Genomic DNA, 20,330 nt, shown 5'->3' on the forward strand with positions numbered 1-20,330 from the left:
ATGAAACAACATGATTAGAAAAAGGAGTAAGGACAGGCAGAGTAAAAAAGGGATTAAGAAGAGATTCAATGGAACTGAAAACCAGATTCAACATATAGACTGCTCCTTTAAGCAGTCTTTGCTTGGCATCCCACCTGATCTCTCCTCCAAGTGGAGCTGGCGCATGTTTTGCTGACACCCATGCAGAAGCAGGAGAGGCAGCCTTGGGGGTTGGCCTGAGACAGATGGAAGAAGCCTGGCTTACACTCGTCACACGAAGCGCCTGCCACGTTGTTCTGCAATGCACAAACAGAATCAAGCACATATGTATACCATCTGCGGGGAACGCCTGCGGTTCCCCGTCTTAGAGAAATGGTTGCATCCATACCTTGCAGCTGCAGGGCCTGCTGCTGGAGCTGACAGTTCCCCTGTTATCGCACTTAGAACTTTCTGCAGGGGGAGTGAAACAAAGAAAAGCTGACAAGTGGAGAGGAAAGTGTACCTGGGAGATCTACACATACTAGAACAGTGACCACATGTGACAAAACCTACTGGTAATCATTAAACCGGCTCAGAAAGGAGCTTCTGTTCATTTAATCATACTCTAAAAACCCCAAGTGTTTGAGAAGAAAAACTCACGTGAAACACATTTCCCATTTGGTAGGAGGGGGTTACCCTGGTAACCAGGTGCACACCTGGAATAGATTTTAGAAAATGGTGCATATTTTTGTTAGTAACATTCAATGTGGCATTGCAGTTCTTCCCACTGTCATAGAGGCCCTGACATCTTTATGCTCACTTTTCACAGCGTCTTCCGGTGTATCCAGGCCTGCATGCGTCACACGTGGCCTGCTGGTCGATGTCCAGGAAACAGGTGTCAGAAAACCTGGGAAGTTCGACAAAAGGGAGGAATCCTGAGCAACAGAATGAGGATTTATGTTGTCGGGAAATGAATTATGTGCAGAATGCATAAGCGCCCAGGGTTTTTGTCCGTGTTTTCATATATATTTGTTCATGTTGTAGTCAACAGCCTTACCGACGTGAGGTCTCCGGGTACGGACAGGGACATGGCTTGCAGTCATCAGGGCGACCCCGACCTGGGTCACCAAAGTAGCCGGGGCGACACTTCTCACACTGAGGGCCTTCTGTGTTGTGCTGGCAGCTCTGTGTGGGCGAGAGCACACAGCTCGTTCTGTTACAATGAAGTTCAAAACATCTGAAAATGAAGGCGTTGAGATTTCTGAGACTACAGTCTATTCTTTTCTCATTTTTTCCACCATAAAGTCTCTCATGTGTTAGCAACCATCTTTTTTACATCATTGTTTGCCACAATAAATAAGATAGTTCAAACTGGTAGACTTTTTTTTCCACTAAAGAAGTTAACATTAGCACAAACATGCTAAAGGAGAATTATACATTTTTGGACAGTCGGACACTTCAAGCTAATTTCATTTTAATTTTAACAGAAAAAAATTATCAAACTCCTGTTTTTCTGCAAGAGTTATGTTTAACAAGCCGAAAGGGACAAGATATAAAGCATTAGAGATATTTGCTCCAACATTATAGCTATTTATGAAGTCCTTCACTATTCTCTAAAAGACTGTATAGTGTGGGAAAGTCCAGTGCCATGGATTTCAATGCAACTCAGAAAAATGTATTTATATATATATATATATATATATATGTGAGTGTGTGTTTTATAAATCCCAAATACTTATTTGCAGAATTAAATTCCAAATAAATAGGAACATTTTACAAAAAAACTATTTATGAAAACTATTATGAATCCTATTTATGAATCCACAGGGTTCTGATGATGACAGCTTGGATGACTCATACAAAGTAATGTAAAAAAAATTGTTTAACCTTTGTGCTATCCTATGACCCCACCTTTATATTAACGTGTTATCCCTACCATGACAAAGGTGGATAAAGTTGAAGAGGATTTCATGTAATCCATGGATACCAGTGAAGATTACAGATTATTGAAGAAAAAAGGTTCAGCGCACCGTCTTGTGGGGTCTAGATGACCCAACTCCCAATGTTAAAGTGCCTAGGATAGCACACTGGTTTTTCGCAAAGACGTCTGGGAAAATTCTACAGCACTTGATCTATTAATTGTAGATTCGGACAGCACTACAAAGTGGTAAACGCACTATATAGTTCACTATGTAGTGAGTAGTGAAGGAATTCGGACACAGCCCCTAAACAACCCCTACAAAATGGTGAAAATGCCATATAGGGCACAAAGTATTGTGAAGCAAGTAATAGGGAATTCAGACATAACCTACAGATCTCTAAGGACCACAGGAAGAAATGGATTACAGTGATTTAAATTTTGGCAGAAGGACCATTTTTCAAACAAGGCATTTCAATGTTATGCATTTTTTCTTTACAGCTTACAGAAACTGGACTTTTTTTCAAATTTGTACGCTGTTTATCCTTGAAATTGGTTTAATCTTTGCCAGGTCTAGATTAACCTCACAGACATCAAAACATCTCCTGTTATATGCTGCCGTACTGTAAAATTGTTCCATTTCTCATTTATTTGCCACAGACTACCCAGCCAAGTGGACCCTACCAAGCAGTTTCCGCTGATGGGATCACAGTCTGTGGCATGTCCATTGCAGTTACACCCTGCACAGGTGCCAAGATAAAGGCCACCAGGGACACGCTCGAAACCGGAGGAACAAATTTCACAAGACAGGCCCGTGTATCCTGCAGGACATCTGGAAACGAGAAACATAAGCATCATTGTGCAGGGTTATAATCTACTACCAAGAGGCAAGTAATATCATGAATAGGAAACAGCTGGAGGAGGAAAAGCCACAGAAGCAGAAACACCATCAACATGCCATAAACAAACGCACATTACCATTATTTGTTCTCACTTTTCTGATATAAAATCCCCTCCAACCCTCAATAAATAAATATAGATATTTACTATTGTGTGGTTGTTTATACAAATAAGTATCCAACCTTTAAGGAATGTAGACAAAAGTAATGGACAGTTTTTGAGAAGGAAGTTCTGTTTTCTCTCCTCACCTGCATTCTTCCACATCCCTAGCAGGACCTAGTGAGATGAACTCTGTGGTGGTGGTCTCCATGACAATGTCACTGAGTGCCACACTGACCATGTGGTTGTCGTAGATGGTGCGGATGCTGATGGAATCCAGGTTAGCCAAAGTCATCATCAGCTCGCCACGGCTCACGGGTTGTCCGTTCGAGTGCTGCCAGTTGTCCTGAAAGGTTGAGAGGCAGATAGATTGACCGGCTGTGTGATCAATCTGTCTCTCCATTTGTGGTTGATACAAAGCCTCTGACAGAACTTGGTCTTACTTCAGTGAATCGGATCTCTTTCTGGTTGACCACATTGGCTGGGGTGCTTTGGCCTCTGCGGTACACAAGCCGGCGTCCGTTTCCAACCAGAATGACATCTGGCCTCTCCACAGACTCAGACAGACCTCGAGCCAAGGTGTAACGCACCTTAAATTTTAGGGTTCCTCCGTAGGAATCAATCTAAAAATGTATTGATTGGTATTAAGGGTTATACTTAGTCTTTCAAAACAGACAATATAAATCATTACTATATTTACTTTGTTCCCCAGGAACTGGCGAGGCAAAGTCCAAAAGGAGTCAAGGTTGAGGAAACGCCGTGATAAGTCAACGAGTTGGAACTCCTCCATCTCTGGCTTAATGAGGAGCTGGGTGGAGGAGAGCGGGGGAGTGCTGGGCCTGGAGGGGTAGCTGACGTTCACTCCTGTAGGCAAATCATAGCTCTCTCAGTCCTCAAGGTCAGGGCCACAAATACCTTTCGAGTATGGAGCTCATTTTTTGCCTTTGAAGTCTTCCTCATCAGTGAAGCGCAGTCTGATCTGGTCACGGTAGCGCCCAGCGCTTTTGCAGTTCTTGGAAATTCCAGCGCAGAAGCAGGGCACACAGCGGTCGTTCACACTGAAGGTACCATCAGGGCAGTTGCCTGAAAGGGTGCGGGATGGGGGGGTTCAGCTACAGCCCGTGTTGGTGATCCCGAAAGGCTTGTACCTATTGATAGTGGTAAATACCTGGGATTGGGTTTGATACCAGGGTTAACACTCCATCTGGGACCCCGAACACCAGGCCTTTAGCATTGATGGCCTCGCATGTGTACGCCCCCTGGTCCGACTCCTTCACATCACGGATCGTGAGGGTGCCAAAACCATTTTTATTGTTCATGGAAACCCTGGGGAATGAAAGAGATTCATTTTGACTTGGTAAACTGGCCTCTGACTTTCACAGACTGGGAGAAGAAAAAAATCCTTAGAATTCCACTGTAATTGTCTAACCGCACACACACCAGGACGAACTCACACTGATTGCTCTGCAACCACAGCGCATCACAGCTTTCTCGCTAATTAAAATCACAAGGCTAGTTCAGACACAAGCCAGAGTTTAAACATGCACAGCTGCAAACAGACATTAACATTTAAAAAAAATGAAGCTTTTGGTCTGCAGCATTGACTACACAAACCCAGAGGAATCATGGGAAATAGGCTCTGTGGATACATTGATCCCAATATAGCAGCTGAATTCCTTCCCAAAGGAGAGCAATCCACAATATTTCTTTATACTAAACAATTTTTACAGCTTCAAAGACTTTCCAGAAGATTAAATGTACAGTGTTCCCTAGCTATATCACTGTTCACCTTTTGTCTGTATTTCACAGATTTTTTCAGTGCAATTTCACTTTTTTGTTTTTGCTTTTGCAGCACATTGTGTTCTGCATCCTGATTGGTGATAGACCTTGTCAATTAGTCTCCTCCGTGCTATGTCTTCTGTACAGAATACATTTCAGCTTTCAAGAGAAAAGTGTATGAAGTGTGTAGTGAGGTGGTTTACAGCTCTTAAAACATTTGTAATCCAACTTCAACAAAGGGAACAACAGAGGGAACAATGCTCTAACTATCAGACAACTGAAGGACAATATCAGTTTGATCGACAGTCAGAGATTATTATTGATAGATTATTCCAAGCTGGTTCATAAACAATCAGAATTCATTTATTTTCTTTTTCTCTCAAAATCTGCACTCATAAGCAAAATGTTAAAGGGTTTTTCAGAGCAGAGTTGCTTTATGTTCTATAAGATTTCTTGTATGTTTGTCATTATTTGACCTTTTCCTGTGCTTATTATAAAAAAAACCCTCATATAATCCTTACTCATTATCAAACTTTACTATAATGCTACATTCTCACTGGACTCGCAACGCACGTTCGAACAACCACTTTGAAGGAAAGGTCTATCTAAACATGCATACATGGGTGTTTCTGGCCGTTAAGACAATTTTCTGTCTATTAGTACAAAAAGTGTGTCCATTGAACATGCATTTTGCAGATGAACTTTGACCGATCGGGGACTCGGATTTGGTTATGACCTTAATTCACAGAACCATTAAAAAATTGATCATGGAGGAGAGAAATTATTGATTGCTCCCTGGCGGAATTGTATAACACCAAGTCTTTCAGATATCGGAAAAGAGCAGTAAAAAAAAGCCTGGAGCATAATTTGCAAGATATGCACCACTTTGACATTTCGCACCAAGCTTTTTCCAACTCTAGTGCCAACTCATGTGCTAGAATTGGGTAGCAACAGTCCAGTGTGAACAGCATCTGCTAAATGTCTTTTCAAAACTGCGTGTTTAGCTCATCCTACAACGCATGTGACATGCGCAGTGTGACAATAGCAAAAAACTGGTGCATCCCTGACAATTGGGCCTGAAAAGAGCTTGATGATGGTGCGATTAACATATGGTACAGAAGATATGCCCCCAAGGACCGTGTTTAAGAGAAAAAAAAAACTCTGAAACACTTTAACAAAATTTGGGCGGATTTTTGATACGTTAAGCCAAATATAAGAAAATCAACTCACCTGCCACTCACAGGAATGTGTCCCCAGTTGAGTCTCCAGGTGATCATTGGGGTTGGAACGCCAACAGCCCGACAGGTGAACATAACAGTTGAGCCCCGTACAGCCTGGATGGACTCCTCTGGTGGGGTTGTTACAGTGGGAGGGGCTAAAAAGTGTCAAATGGATATTAGAGAAAAACAAGACATCTATTCATGCACAAATAAGAGCCGCTAAGTGAGTACATTTTGGCTACCCGGCTAAGAAACATAAATGCCTGACACCTAACTCCCAAGTATGGATGGAGAATTTCCTTCAAGTTCTCACGAATGAGTCTATCAGAAAAAGATGTTTCTCACTCAACAGATGTTTGACAAGAGCTGTGGCTAATCTGTCACAGCATGCGTGCCAAAAAAAAAGACTGAAATGTTCATGAGAGAAAACAAAGATCCAGCTGCTGGAGTGGGACTTACTGCAGCCGTACTCGTCAGAGCGATCAGCACAGTCCGGCTCTTCGTCGCACTGGTAACTAGCTGGGATGCACTTGCGATCACTGACGCATTCAAAGTGCTTAGATGCGCACTGCTCTTCAGGGCCTTTGGTAGCTGCAGTGATGAATAGATAGAAACAGAAAGACACGTCTGATATTTTGGGACGGCGATTTGGGAAACAAGTTGTCAGATAGGGTTGTCTTATTGGTAATCATAAACAACAACGTAACAGCTCACAAAAATGAGCACTTTCAGCATGTCAGTGAAAAAAAACCCTTTATTTTTTAAAATACAGATGGAAATTGTTGTTTCAGCTCATGGAAAGAACAGAGTTCAGACTTACGACAGTCCATTTCATCAGAATTATCCTCGCAGTCATTGTCACCATCGCAGCGCCAAAGCTTGAGGGCGCAGCGGCCATTTTTACACCTAAACTCATTTGGCTCACAAGGTGATGGAGTGCCTAAAAAGCATGCAAAGCTGTTCAGGTAATATAGGTACAAATTTTGAGGGCAGGAAAAACAATACTTTTCTTGGTGAATAAAAACCCAGCTAAACTACAATTCCCAGTGCCCCACCCCTTCACATTTGGTAACATTGAAAAGCCCCAAATGTCTTCTGTAGATACCAAAATGAGGTAATTCAGTAGTATCCAGTGGTCAGGAGGTATTCAGGTTTAGAAATGTCCTTTACAGAGGACACATTTGCATTGCTGTAGCTGGTAGGGTATGGGCTTTTTTTGCAGGTACCTTGATCTTGTTAATTTAACCAAAAAAAAAGTATTGGTTAATAAAATACCACATACCAAAAAGTGTACTTATTTTGGCTTTTGGTTGTTGAAATATTTTCATGGATTTGAATTTAAATTTCTGTAATTGAAACACTCTTTCTGTAACATGAATGACCATATCAAATCCAACTAAGAATTTGTTAATCTTTGCGAAAGTTCAGATGTTTGTTTTCGTGGGCGAAATGCAGACATGCTGCCAAGGCCGGCTCTAGGTTGACGTCATGAAATGGGCGACACTCACACCGACTGAAAGCCGGTGCCTCAGATCCAGTAGTCTTCCTTCCAGGTAGGAAAATTAGCTGGGAAAATAACTAATTTTTCATTTAAAAGTTGATATTTAGTGTTCCAAAGGTAATATATTATCATGTATTTGGATATAGTTTACGCTGAAGGGCTTAAGAATAGCATGATAAAGGCCTTTTAATTCTCTGTTAATACAGAACAGGCATGTTCAAAGTCCGGCCTGTGGACCAAGTGCGGCCTACGTTCAAATTTTTACTGGCCCACATGCCTTTGTCATAAAATCAGTAATATCTGGCCCCTAGCACTTTCTAAAAACTGTGAATATGTTATTGATTGTGATTGGTTAAATTACATTATAACTGTTGTAATCCTCTGGCAACTACCTGTAGCTACTTGACCTTACATAACCTTTAAAAACAGTACAGACCAAAAGTTTGGACACACCTTCCCATTAATTTGAATAAGAAGGTGTGTCCAAACTTTTGGTCTGTACTGTAATTTAAATTTAGACCTTTTCATAGGAACACAGATTCGTCTAAAGAATTTTTCCAGACAGACTTTTTCTTTTATTTAGGTAAAAATGCATTTAGAGATACCTTTGTTCTATGTGAAAAAAATGAAAAGTATCCCATTTCTTTTATATTTAATTTTATTAAAAGGGTTCAAAGAGTGCTTTGCCTTGATAGATTTTCTTTTAAAAATTTACTTTTAATAGTTTTTAAATAAAGAATTCATCTTCGACGAGAAATCTTAGCACAAAAAGTATGAATATTTGAATTTGGGGGATTTTAGTATCTTTGTTTGTGTTAAAATTCCATGGTGAAAAGTCTTGTTTGTTTCCTTGTTTAAATGTGGCACCATTTAAAAAGGAAATAAACTGGCTTCCCAACTGTGTAGGATTTAATGCCAAGAAGCTTTATCACAGCAAATAAATAAATCACCAAACACAAATGGCTCTCTGCTGTGTTTAATTGAACTTTCACTCAAGTGCATTCAATAGAAGACTACATATCTTGTGCAACTTCTTACCACATCTGAATTCATCGCTTCCATCTGCACAGTCCCGTTCTCCATCACAGATGTAGTCACGAGAGATACACTCCCCACTCTGGCATGTGGCCTGATCCGCTCTGCAGCGTAAAGGTGGAGCGGGGGGCAAAACTTTCATGGGAGGGACTGTGATTGGTGCAGGTGTTGTATAGACTGGAGCGATAAAACCTAGAAGGAAAGAGGTTGATTATTAGCAAGACAGAAAAAAGAAATGGATTGCTTTAATGGAACTTAGGCAGCAAGCTACAAAACTAGAGGATAATCATAATGGCCGCTTACCACAGGTCTCCTCGTCGCTCAAGTCCCGGCAATCAGCTCTGTTGTCACACTTGTAATTCAACGGGATGCACGTTCCATCACCACACCTGAACTCATTTGCCATGCAGGGTCTTATGATGGGAACAACTATATATATAAAGGGAGGGAAGGTACATTTTCAAGGATTATACACATGGAAGAAAATGACCCTTCAGCCTTGTTTCCACTGAGCAGTACGGTATTTTGAGCTTTTCCATTTTAAAATGGACCCGAGCAAAATAATTCCATTTTTGGGGCCCTGTTGGTTGTAGGTCCATTGAAAAATGGAACGGACCAGTTAGGGTGGAGCTATACTGTCGTCACACGATAAAATCCGTTGAGTGGCGGAAGGTCAAGGTCACCGCCTGCAATCTCCTCTTGAACAACACTAAATGCTTTGTATGTGCAAGTACCAAAAGTCAAGCAAAAAAACTTAGCTGTTCAATGACCTCCAATGTTGTTGCTGATAGCTTTGCTTTTGCTGTAGTAGTCGCACTACTATGACGCAAAGCTACGCAATCGGTTTAAACCCTGCATGCGCCATGACGGTCCAACTTTGAGTGGAAACGCTCACCTGAATTGCCTGGACCATTCCAAACTGGACCAGACCGTACCACTCAGTGGAAACGAGGTTTTAATGTTTCAACGCAAAAACAACAACAACACAAGGAATGAAAAAAAAAATGCAACCAAAACAAATAGCGACTCACATATATTGCAGTAACTTTATAATTCAATGGGTGATTTACAAGAACAACCTCAAAAAAGATAAAAAATACAAAGTAAATAGCTTTCAAGTCTGCTCAGAGTCCCAATGGTTTGGATGGTTGTAGACCCAGATCAAAACCTTTCTTGTATCTCCAGACCTCTTTAAAACAACTGACTGCACACTTATGAAAAGGCTTGTTTGGACAGCTAAAAGACTGTGAACTGACTTCATTGGTCACAAGTCAGTTGTTTGTTTCCTGGTACAGAATATGTAATAATGCATTTTACTTTAATACCAATGATGTAATCCTATTTGTCATAGCTTTGAATTTATTTAGGTTCAATAGTCTGTCATGGTGTTAGACAGGACTCTGGATTCAGAACGATTATGTTTTCCAGTTACATTATCCAGATATTGAAAATAGAAATATGGAGACAAACACACATTTATAGTGTGTTCTAGATAGAATGACACTTCCTCTATTCCATATGCACTCTATGTGTTAGCCTATGTTTTCTTTTTTAAAGACTTAATTGGTCCAAATTGAAAGCTAGTCCTCCAATTGGGCTTTCTGTGCATAACTTTATAAATAATAACCTGTTCTTAGTTTTTAATACGATACAAAATCCCTGCTTAGCTAAATGCAAAAAACTTTGCGGAACCACTGTGACTTTCTGTTCTGTTCTACTTGTGCAGGTGCTCTAAAACTGAAAATTAAAACCAATACAAAAGTCATGTAATCAATAAAAATTCTGGTAATGTAACATTTTAAGGTAAGGGAGCATACTTTTGAATAAGTTAAGATTATAAAAAACATGATAACAAAAAATATAACAAAAAATCCACCTACATTAAGTTTAAAAATAGATTACCGGTAAATGTATTCAAATCCCAACTAACCAGGCAGTACCACAAAACCAAAACAGCATACAAACATCAAGGAAAGACATATGGGGACACTGAATGTTTTCACATGAGGATACTAGATACTAGAGCACACATGAAAAATTCAAGACTATAAGGCTAATGATGCCCCTTCAAGTGAAAATGGAATCAGTTTAATAGTGAAGTCAGACCTTGAATTAATGATACTCCTTATTTGTTTGAGCTTCAAGAGCTTCAAAAGCTGCAAGAGCTTCAAAAGCTTCACGTTTTGGTATGCTGATTCATAATACCAGCTATGCCGCTTTCAATTTAAATACAAATTTGTCTAGCTGTACAATGACTTTTCAAGTTGTGTGCCCCACATGTGTTTCTGCTGTTTCTTGTCACCTTAACCACCCAAAAAGTTTTCTTGCCCACCCCTTGATTTGAGCAAAAGTAAACATGTACAGTGGTCCCTCCTTTATTGTAAAGCAGCCAGCTTTATTTTTATTTTTTTACAAATGTTTTGAAGCTGTAAAACTCCTCACCAGACACTTTATTTACTTTTCTCAGACAGAGATAAAAATGTTCATGCTTTTCTCTGTTGCTTAAACTCTCAAAGTTAAAATCTTTGTAGAAAATAAGTTTAGTATGATACCAAAGATCATCTTTGAAAGCTGAACAGAGTCTGTACAGGAGAGACTGCACAGAGGTGGATGATTGACATTGGTCTAAAGCCAATCAAAAATAAAGCAAATTTACATTAAATAAAAATCTGCATAACTGTGAGGCCACCATGGCTGACAGCGAGGGACGACTGTAATGCATTTTGGCCAGACTCATTGAGGAGGCAGATCTTTTTTGTAGCGGTCCTTTTCCCCACTGTACTTTTGATCACTCAAGCAAGGTAGGAAACACAAAACAAACACAATCATTGATAGGAAATCCATCCTACGAGTAAAGATAAAGCTGAACTCATATGCTTGCCATGCTTCTTTTAGAGGCTGTGGTTTATATTGCAGCACTCCAGGTCACAATCATGCCATGCATAGGCCTTTCTCTGGCAACAGTCCATCAGAAACGTCGATGCCATGTCCATGCAAAACATTCGCAGACAGCATAACAGTTGCTTATATGAATTTCAGAATCAAATTTCATCACAAGAGAAATATTTAAATGCTTTTGAAAAATATTCATTTGTTCTACAGTTTCTACAGTGCAGCCAGCAAAGTTTACCATCCAGCAGGCATGGAACAGTACAAACCTGGCTCTGCTATGGGTTCCACTGAAGGCATTGCTTAAAGGACAAACCAGAGATGATGTTGAGGAAGATTCTCAGATTTCTGAAGGACTTTCATTTGATGTGAGAACATAAGGTTAGGTTTCCTTCGGTCTCAGATTCTCACCTTTTCCAAGACGCCTGAATTGAAAGCCCCTGACTGAGGTGACGTAGGACGCAATGGAGCCATCCTCTACCACGTTATAAAGCACACTGCGGATCAATTCTTCATTGTCATAATTGGTGCCTACGTCCAATTCCACAAAAACATCAACTCCATCCTCTCTTGTCACTTTTCTGCAAAAAGCACAAGAAAGTTTGGGTGAGGTTTAAGCTGACATGCAAAACTGAAACTCTCCAAACAGCTAGGTTTTTTTTGGATGGACTAAGTAATTGCTAATGCATTACTGACACCTGATCCCCATCATGCATGGTTTGAAATGTCACCTGGAAATAATTATTTGTTTGGGTTAAGTTCTTACTTGATGTGGACTACGCTGACTGACTGGACACCTTGAATCTTGTTGTACTCTGACTCCAGCTGTGGGGAAAAAAACAAACAAATCTGGATTTTCAGACAAGGCCATTTATCTGTATACCAGTGAGCTCAATTTCAGCATACTGTCAATGACATACCGTGTCCATTACGGCCTCCGAAATCTCTTCAAACTGAGTAGATGATGGGTCCTGGAGTGCAGGGCTGAAGACCAAAGAGTTGGTGAAGTTGACAAAAGCTCTGAAATAAACTTGAAAAACAAAAAAAAAGAGAGGGAGGCTGAATAAAATTCCAGAATCTACAGTCTGTCAGTGCTATATAGGACTGTTTGACTTCTGTGGTTCTTTGACTAAATATTTAACTGGGTACAGATGGATAAATTCGGCCATGGCTTTAATGAAAACCCCTTACAAAAGAATAGGTTAAAAAACTCTTGCTTGGCCCCCACAGAAACAGGTACTACTGTCGGACTATTCATTGGATTTCTTCAGTTTACGGGCTTAACCAAACCCTAACTATTGTCAGTTAATGGCTAATACAAACTTAACACCACCTTCGTTGACATGTCTACTTAGGGGTTTAATGCTGACCTGGTTTAAATGCTGGTTAGAGATAGAGCCTTGCTTGGAACTGGTTCATGGATTCTTTCAGCAAAGCACCAACTCCAGGCTCTTAAGAACTGGTTTTTAACAGGTGCCAAGTTATTGCTGGTCTGGAGTGTGGAACCAGTTGATGTGGGTCACACAGGTGTTTGGAGGCTTGGTTTTCTTGCCAAGAAGGTGTAAACCCCACACCCTCTTCAATGAATAGTATACACCAAAGATGCCCCGGATGTTGGGCCGCAGACTTGATCAAAATTGGATTTTGCGTAACAAACAGGGATCGAATATTTGCTTACTTTCGTCATGGCTGGGTGGATGGGTTGGCGGATGGATGGATGGATGGATAGATCTTTGGCCTTGGTCTGTTTTGGGTTTAAACATGTTGCCAAATTTTCCATTTTGTTTTTCAAATTTTGAATTTGTTTTTTTCCATTCATTTTAAGATGATCCTACTTGACCTCATAGGTTATCTTTCAAACTCTAATATTATTCTTCTAACTGTGTTTGTCTATTAAGCCAAATAACTATACATGTGAGAAAGTAGACTATCACAGGGCCAATTGTTTTTTATTAAGTGTTGCATTGAAGGGCAGAACAGTGTCACCAATGTAAATAGCATTTAAACATTACAGATGCCTTGAAATTGAGCAAAGAGTTAAGCTTTCAAAAGCAGACAAACTTGTCATCTCTGCAACTTTGCTCCTATTTTTCTGTTTTCCAGTGAGGAGAGGGGCATATTTCTCTTTAAAAGCAGTAAAATAACATTGAATATTTGTTCCGGAGCTGTTCCCTCTGGTTCCACAGCTGTAAAAACATCGGGGAGGTAGTGTCTAAAAACAGGCTCTTCCAATGGGTTTAAAAAACAATCAAGCATGCTAGCAGAGTAACAGGTGCACAGTGCACCAGTAGCCTTCGAAAGGATTTGTCTATTCTTTGAGGTGGTGCAGATACTTAGGTTTGGGATGAAGTGGATGTCTTTAGGTAAAGTGTGCATCTATGTCCTCACCAGTGCCCTGAACACGCTCAAGGTTTAACGCTTTTCTACAGCCTTTGGTTCCATCCTAAGTAACTAGGTGTTGGAACTACAGGTTTTTTCTGCCAGTTCCTTGCCACCAAATGAAGGGGTAAAATGTATCCACATATGTATCTCTACAATTTCAGTCATTTGCTGGAGCGTTCTAGTATGAAAGAAACCTTCTTTTCCAATTCCTAAAGCCTTAGTCACAACTTCCCTTTATGGGAGGATATGGGCAAACCTGTATGCCATTTTCTATGCCATTTTTGGTCTACGGGTGTACTGCAAACACAGGTTGTAATGAACCCTTAGACAAAATGTAAGGCTAAGTAATGGTGAAGTAGATGTGATGCAGGCATGTCATACAGATTCTTTCCTTTTCTAACCCCCACCCCCCCCACCCCCCCCATCCTCTGCAAGGCGCGTGTTAGTGCTGTTCAAGGGCTCCTTGCCTAAAAATGAGGAAATTAGGCAATATAGAGTGTAGTTTGTGCGTGTATCCTACGCCCATTCTTTGGACACTTGTGTATCAAGTGCACACCCCATGCATGAATAATTTGGAATTTACAGTCAGTAAGAGTGTGGCCTAAAAACACTGTGTTACAGCATCGCATGGACGTCATAAGTGCAAGAAACTTGCATTATCCTTACAACTATTTTAAGAAACGCTGACCACACGCACAACAATCGTCCATTCCAGCCTCGAGTCTCAAGAGAGCTGCAAGACACACCTGCGCTCCCCTTAAGATGTGACTGCTCCTCTTTAAAACCCTCCATGGGGCCCGACAACTCAAAAACGTGCACAGGTCAACCCTTCTATGAGTGCATGTGACTGAGGCTTTAACTTAAGTTTAGCATCAACTGTTTCTAAAGTTGTGCCCATCTTTTCATTACAGTCTTTAGCCAATCATTTTTTCCACTCTACTTATAGATGACCTGTGCAATGATTAACTTTATATCTAACTCATTACAAACAAAATCTCAGTCATTATAATTCCACTGACAGAAGCTGAGTCCACAAAAGCTAAAATAGTCCGTACCCTCGGGTCCTTGATTCTAACACGTCTGCAAAACCTTTAGAGACTGAGTTTCCAGGCTATGAAGTCTGACTGGCACTGTAGAATGAGGAAGGAAGTTATTATTTGTCTTCTTTAACCCAGAGAGATGCCAAATGTTGAGCCAAAAGCAGGGAATCCTGTTCCACGTGGACCTCTGCTGAGGCTCGGGAGCGAAGCCTTTATGCCCAAATATGTGCAAAACAGTCAATTTGCACATGCACTGTAACATCAAGAAGCTAAAAGCAACAAACACATGCACCCACCACATTAGTGTACGTCTACGTATGCTCACTGTTTCCATGCACGACAAAGAAAACGTTTTTTCTGCCAAAGTTAACAGCTGCACTTAAAGAAACTATAATCAACTTCTTAAATCTTGCTTCCAGCTTCACAATGCAGTGCTGGACTCTGACGAGTGCTTTTGTTGTGTTTGATTGATTGTATTCTTACTCTCATTCTCTTAAATACTTTGTGTGTTGTGTTGTGCTGCTGGCTCTGACCTGCCAAGGAGCTTAAGATCTGCATTGGCTTCCATATTTACATACGTATATTATATTTAATATTATTATGGGTTGTCCCTTTACCAACAAAGAAACATAAATGTATAAAGGTTTCAAACTGATTTTCCAAAAATAGAAATTGTTCTGAAAAGTCGCAAAGGGGGAGTGGAAATATTAGTGTTTCTGGTTTCTATCTAAAATATTATTGCAGTTTAACAGTAAAACGTGTCCCCTTTAATCGTTTCAAAGTAAAAGCAGTCTCATCTGACTGATTACCTGGATGCTAAAAACTTGCTTGAGATCAGAAAGGAAATATTCAATAATTTTGTAATTTTTCCAACACAAATGACTGGCTTTTACATAAACTGCTAAGTAAATTTGAGTCAGCTGTTTTCAGCATCAGATTTGGGATTAATCTCTTCAATAACTGAAGACTGCAGGCCAGTGTCCTCACTGCTACTTTTGATAGGTGATAACTTCAAGCAGACTGCGTCCCGCTTTGTTGAACTTGATTCAATACAAAAGCACTTTGTTCACGCCTGAAGGGAAACTAAATAGTGGCATCAGTGTGTTAGTCAATAAAACATCCCTAACTCACTTAGAGAGACATTTTGGACAGCAGCTGCCTCAGGTAAGGGAGATGTGCTGGTTGGTGTTGGAGCAGAGCTGAAAAAAATGACTAAGGCACCATTGTTGTGATGGAATGTCCATTATTCTATACATATCCATTATTCTTTGTGTTTCATTCAACATTTATGTATGCAGAATTAGCTGCATGGGCTTTGCACCTATCCCATAAGTCACTTAAATCAATCCCCTAGACCAGTGTTTTTCAACCTTTTTTGAGCCACGGCACACTTTAACCTTGACAAAAGTCCCGCGGCACACCAGCATCAAAAAAAAAAAAAAAAGGAGAAACTCATAGTCTGTATTGATCTACAGCTCCTCCACAATCTCACAAGCATTTTTGTGACATTTGTGGCAGAAAAAGCTGGAAGCTGCAGCTGTTTTTTTCTAAAAGATGTAATAAAAGTTGAGTTAAAATACTTAAAACTGTTTGATTTGTGTTCGTTGTTGTTTCAAGACGTTAAGAGGAGAGACTCATCGTGCCCCGAGATGCTGTCACTTTAACCCAATGCATCATGGGACATGTAGTGCAAAAATCCACCGAACGCAGAAAGACTAGCGTCTCTAAGCTTCATTGTTTTGTTCACTTGTTTCACGGTCTGATACCGGATTCTGTGGAAAGCTACACCGCTAAAGACGAGTTTCAGCTGGTATTTTTGTTGGAACTGAGAGACTTATGAGCAGATCAGAACAAGGAAGTGAAGAAGTGTTTTTAGATCAGTTAATGAGGGCAATTTCCCACGGCACACTGGTTGAAAAACACTGCCCTAGTCTACAGGGATGACTGTAGTGCAGGGGTGGAGCGATCAACCTCTAATTGGAGGATTACAAGTTCCATTTCCGTCTTGCCTGTCCATGTCTCGAAGTGTCCTTGGGCAAGACAATGAACCTGGAGGTTGAAGGTTGGTGCCATGTGTCAATGTGTGCACAGGCGAAGTAGGTTATCACTGAAACATTTAGCCCTTCACCAGGGATAGGAAACCGTTGTATAGGTGTGCAACTTTTACCATTTACCAGCACAAGTAGCTCTTTATCAGTTTCATGGAGTCAAAGGTTCTGATGTTGCCAAACCAACAGGTGACTGAGTTGCTCTAAAATATAACATTCCAAGTGCAGCAATCCAGTCGTCTACCTTTTTTACAATTATCTTTTATACATTTGCACTCTTATTTTTAAGAAAAGCATGACATCAGGTACACACTTGTGCTACAAAATATTTTTCCCTGTATTATCTCCATATTTGCTTTATATTTGCCAGAAATCCACATGCATCTAACGATTTACGTTTAAAACTTTTCATTTTCAATCTTCCAGGTTGATTTGCAAGTACTTGATATAAAAAACGGATGAAATACTTAATATTTCTGTTGCTAAGGTGGCAAATCATAAAAAAATGCCAATGAGTTATCAGTAAGAGGATACCAAGTTTAAGCTCTTAAATTAATTTTCAGTTATATTTTATGGTTCAATTTTATGTTTTCTTCCACATAAAATTATGAACTTCTGATGTCTGGGAGTATTGTGAACTTTTGTTTGTGTTTTTCAATAATATTTCTTAGATTCTTGGTTTGGAAGCTACGGACACGTGACCTACATTCACATATGTACTATACGCCATGGTGTTCACACTGGACAAGCAGGGAGGGCTTTCTTCTTTTTTTGCTGTTTACTAGCACATGTACACAACCTACAGTTGGAAGAGATTATGTGGGAAATGTAAAAGTGGTGCAAATCTGGTGAATCTTGCTCCAGCCTTTTTCTTTTAGCTCCATTCAGATATTTGAAAAAGCTTGGCGTCATATGATTCTGGATGAGATTTTTTAATATCTTTTAAGTGATCGGTGAAAATTCCACCTGTTTTGACTTTCAACACGTGTTTATTGGCCACGTGTTTTGTATGTACAGCCTGAAAATGGTCTCAAAAATGTGCATAGCAACTTGTGAATGCCCGAGTTTTTCCCCGAATTGACTTTTCATTAGAAGTGGTCGCTTGAACAAGAGGGCGGTTTGAAGGTAGCTTCACTATTAGATAGAAACCCCATAAACCTAACTGTGAAACCACTAGAGTCTGAGATGCATTAAATATTGGTCCGGGGTTGTCCAGCTCAAACTGTTTTTAGTTTTACAGGAAATACTGGTAAGGAAAGCTTTCATTTTTTGGCAGCGTAAGAGTGAGGTGAAGACTCAGTTAAATTTGTTTACTGGAAGCTTCCTCTGCCACTTTTTAACCATAGCTTTTGTTGGACTAATTGAATGTTGTCCTAGAGAACAAGCAAGATAAAAGGGAACTCATCAAAGCATCTTCCTTGACCCTCACATAATCTAATCATTTGCGTGGGTGCCCGCTGCTCAGTCGACAGCGGCTTGGGTCTACACTTGAGTTTGCTGCAGCCGCACAGCCAGTTTGATTGCCTCCCGCCTGAGATCCTCCGATTAGAGCAGTGGGTTGCGCCCTTCTCCTAATGGGTGGCTATTTTGCCCCTTTTTGCACGCCTTGTTTCCAGCAAAGGGAAATCCCCTTTTTGACTCCCTCTACTATCAAAGTAATGAAGCTCACCAAACAGTGGGAGGGGAAGAAAGGGCTGGAAAAAGTAGCATTCCATTCTTTTAATTTACAAACTATAAAAGAACTATGGCAGCTTTGTGCAACGGGCCCCTCTGAACACACAGCAGCCAATGCAGAAAACAAAGAAATGATTGAGCTGCAAGTTGAGTGTAGTCTAAAGACGGGCCACTTTGGGTTTGACCTTCAATCTGCAAAGGCAGTACCCACAGCCCTCGTTGGGCCGTTTAAAGGGCCGGAATATAACATTTACAAGGCTAAAGCCACACATCAGTATCTTAGCTCGTCTTATTCGATCTCATCTTCATCTCCCCAAAGCTCTGAATAATAAATTCATCTGCCAGCTGCTTCTTTCTTAGCCTAACTCATGCAGACAGGATCCTTGCCACTTAACCCTCCTGCTGGTGATCAGCCAAAAAGCTCAGTCTCCATGTCTGCTCCGTGCCCTTTGGGGGAATCATGGGAAATAATTCCAGCTTCACAGTTAAGCCGGCCTCCTTCAGCTCTCCCACAGCTCCTCGAATTAGAATAAACCCATCATTGTTTACAGAAAGACATATTTTCAAGCATCATGCTTCAGATGGTTTGCTGCAGTGGGATGTGTCACCTACACGACAGTGACTTAATTAGAAACATGCTTTGTTGTTAAATGGAGTTTGTAAGTTGAGGATTTTCCACTGGCAGTGAAGTGCCAGGAGGAAAGAAGAGAACCTCTGGATCCCAAAGCTGAGTTTTCCTTGGAATGTTACCCAAGGTTGTGCTCAAGGAGAGACTGGAGCAGGTGAAAGGAGAACAGGCCAAAAACAGGAAACAGGAAGAAGAGGAGCTTGAAGACTTACTATACTCTGGCTTAGGGGGGCTCTGTATGTTCCCCAGATAAGAGGACTCCAACCAGTTGGCTGTGGCAAGCGAAGGTGGTGGGGAAGGAGGCGAGGGGGTGGGGGAGCAAAGCAAGCAACAGGAAGGTGAGACGTGGCGTGGAGGTTGAGGGGGGCACAGGCGGGAAGCAGAGGTGAAGGGGAATGCAAGACAACGATGAGGAAGAGGCACATGTCAAGTCAGCAAGGCGGGTGGAGGTGGGGTGGGGGGAGGGGGGTTACATTTGTTTTGTTAGAAAAGGAAAAATGCAAGGAGAGGAAATGGGAAATGATAATCCGAAAGAGTACTGCTCAAAGCAAAAAGGAGAAAAAAGGGCTAGAATAAAAGATAAAGAGAACTACGATGGATGACTAAAAGAAAATACAGTTTTTAAAAGCCAAATTGATTTTCATTTATTGATGTCAAATAATCAAATATGCATCTTTATTAAACCTGTGACCCCAAAAGGGATGTATCAGGTTAGGAAAACAGATGGATAGATGGATATTTATCATCCTAAAACATCAATTGTGTATATTTCTTTTTTTTTGAAACCTAAAAGTTTGGTTTTAAACTGGAAAAGTTAAAAAACGTATTTTTAAAAGACAAAAATAGTGTGTTTGGGGTTTTAAACATACATTTGAACATATTAAGGAAATTAAGCTTAAAATAGCACTTCTAAGTATTTTATTCTTAATTGTTGTAAATCAGGAGCAGACAAAAGAATCATTCCTGTGAAGTAGGGGGTTGGGTTGGGTGGGCAACAAGCTTTCTGCTTCAAGCTCTCAGCAATAGGGAGGGGAAGTGGGGGCGGGGTTGCTCTGTGCCAACAGCTTTGCACACAACTCATAGGCGAATTTCTAAAGAACTACTGCCGCTCCTAGAAACCAAGACATTTCTCATATATTTCTTGATTATGTTTTTGGGTTTTGGCTAAAACGGCATAATCATAGTTAAAAAACCCACTGGAGCACTTTTACAATAGGTCAAAATATGATGGGAATGGCACTGTAAGAAATTGGCAATGA

The 20,330-nt window shown here is 40.5% G+C and overlaps 1 protein-coding gene across 12 annotated transcripts in view; it reads right to left on the reverse strand.

Moving 5' to 3' along the window:
* Positions 1-20,330, reverse strand: part of hspg2 (heparan sulfate proteoglycan 2) — a 130,604-nt gene that overhangs the window by 62,625 nt on the left and 47,649 nt on the right. For 11 of the 12 annotated variants that reach the window (XM_023956857.1, XM_023956858.1, XM_023956853.1 and 8 more), the window contains exons 4-23: positions 12,220-12,329; positions 12,066-12,124; positions 11,711-11,880; positions 11,569-11,601; positions 8,714-8,839; positions 8,414-8,602; positions 6,695-6,814; positions 6,334-6,465; positions 5,885-6,029; positions 4,044-4,201; positions 3,818-3,958; positions 3,576-3,739; positions 3,319-3,498; positions 3,025-3,221; positions 2,561-2,708; positions 1,016-1,143; positions 779-865; positions 619-674; positions 368-429; positions 135-275 (exon numbers count right to left, since the gene is read on the reverse strand). In XM_023956857.1, the coding sequence (XP_023812625.1) occupies positions 135-275; positions 368-429; positions 619-674; positions 779-865; positions 1,016-1,143; positions 2,561-2,708; positions 3,025-3,221; positions 3,319-3,498; positions 3,576-3,739; positions 3,818-3,958; positions 4,044-4,201; positions 5,885-6,029; positions 6,334-6,465; positions 6,695-6,814; positions 8,414-8,602; positions 8,714-8,839; positions 11,569-11,601; positions 11,711-11,880; positions 12,066-12,124; positions 12,220-12,329 (2,546 nt within the window). The remainder of the gene's footprint in view (positions 1-134; positions 276-367; positions 430-618; positions 675-778; positions 866-1,015; positions 1,144-2,560; positions 2,709-3,024; positions 3,222-3,318; positions 3,499-3,575; positions 3,740-3,817; positions 3,959-4,043; positions 4,202-5,884; positions 6,030-6,333; positions 6,466-6,694; positions 6,815-8,413; positions 8,603-8,713; positions 8,840-11,568; positions 11,602-11,710; positions 11,881-12,065; positions 12,125-12,219; positions 12,330-20,330) is intronic. The other variant, XM_023956854.1, reaches the window with a different exon arrangement.

This window comes from Oryzias latipes, chromosome 7 (genome assembly GCF_002234675.1).
Source record: "Oryzias latipes chromosome 7, ASM223467v1".
Lineage (NCBI taxonomy): Eukaryota > Metazoa > Chordata > Actinopteri > Beloniformes > Adrianichthyidae > Oryzias > Oryzias latipes.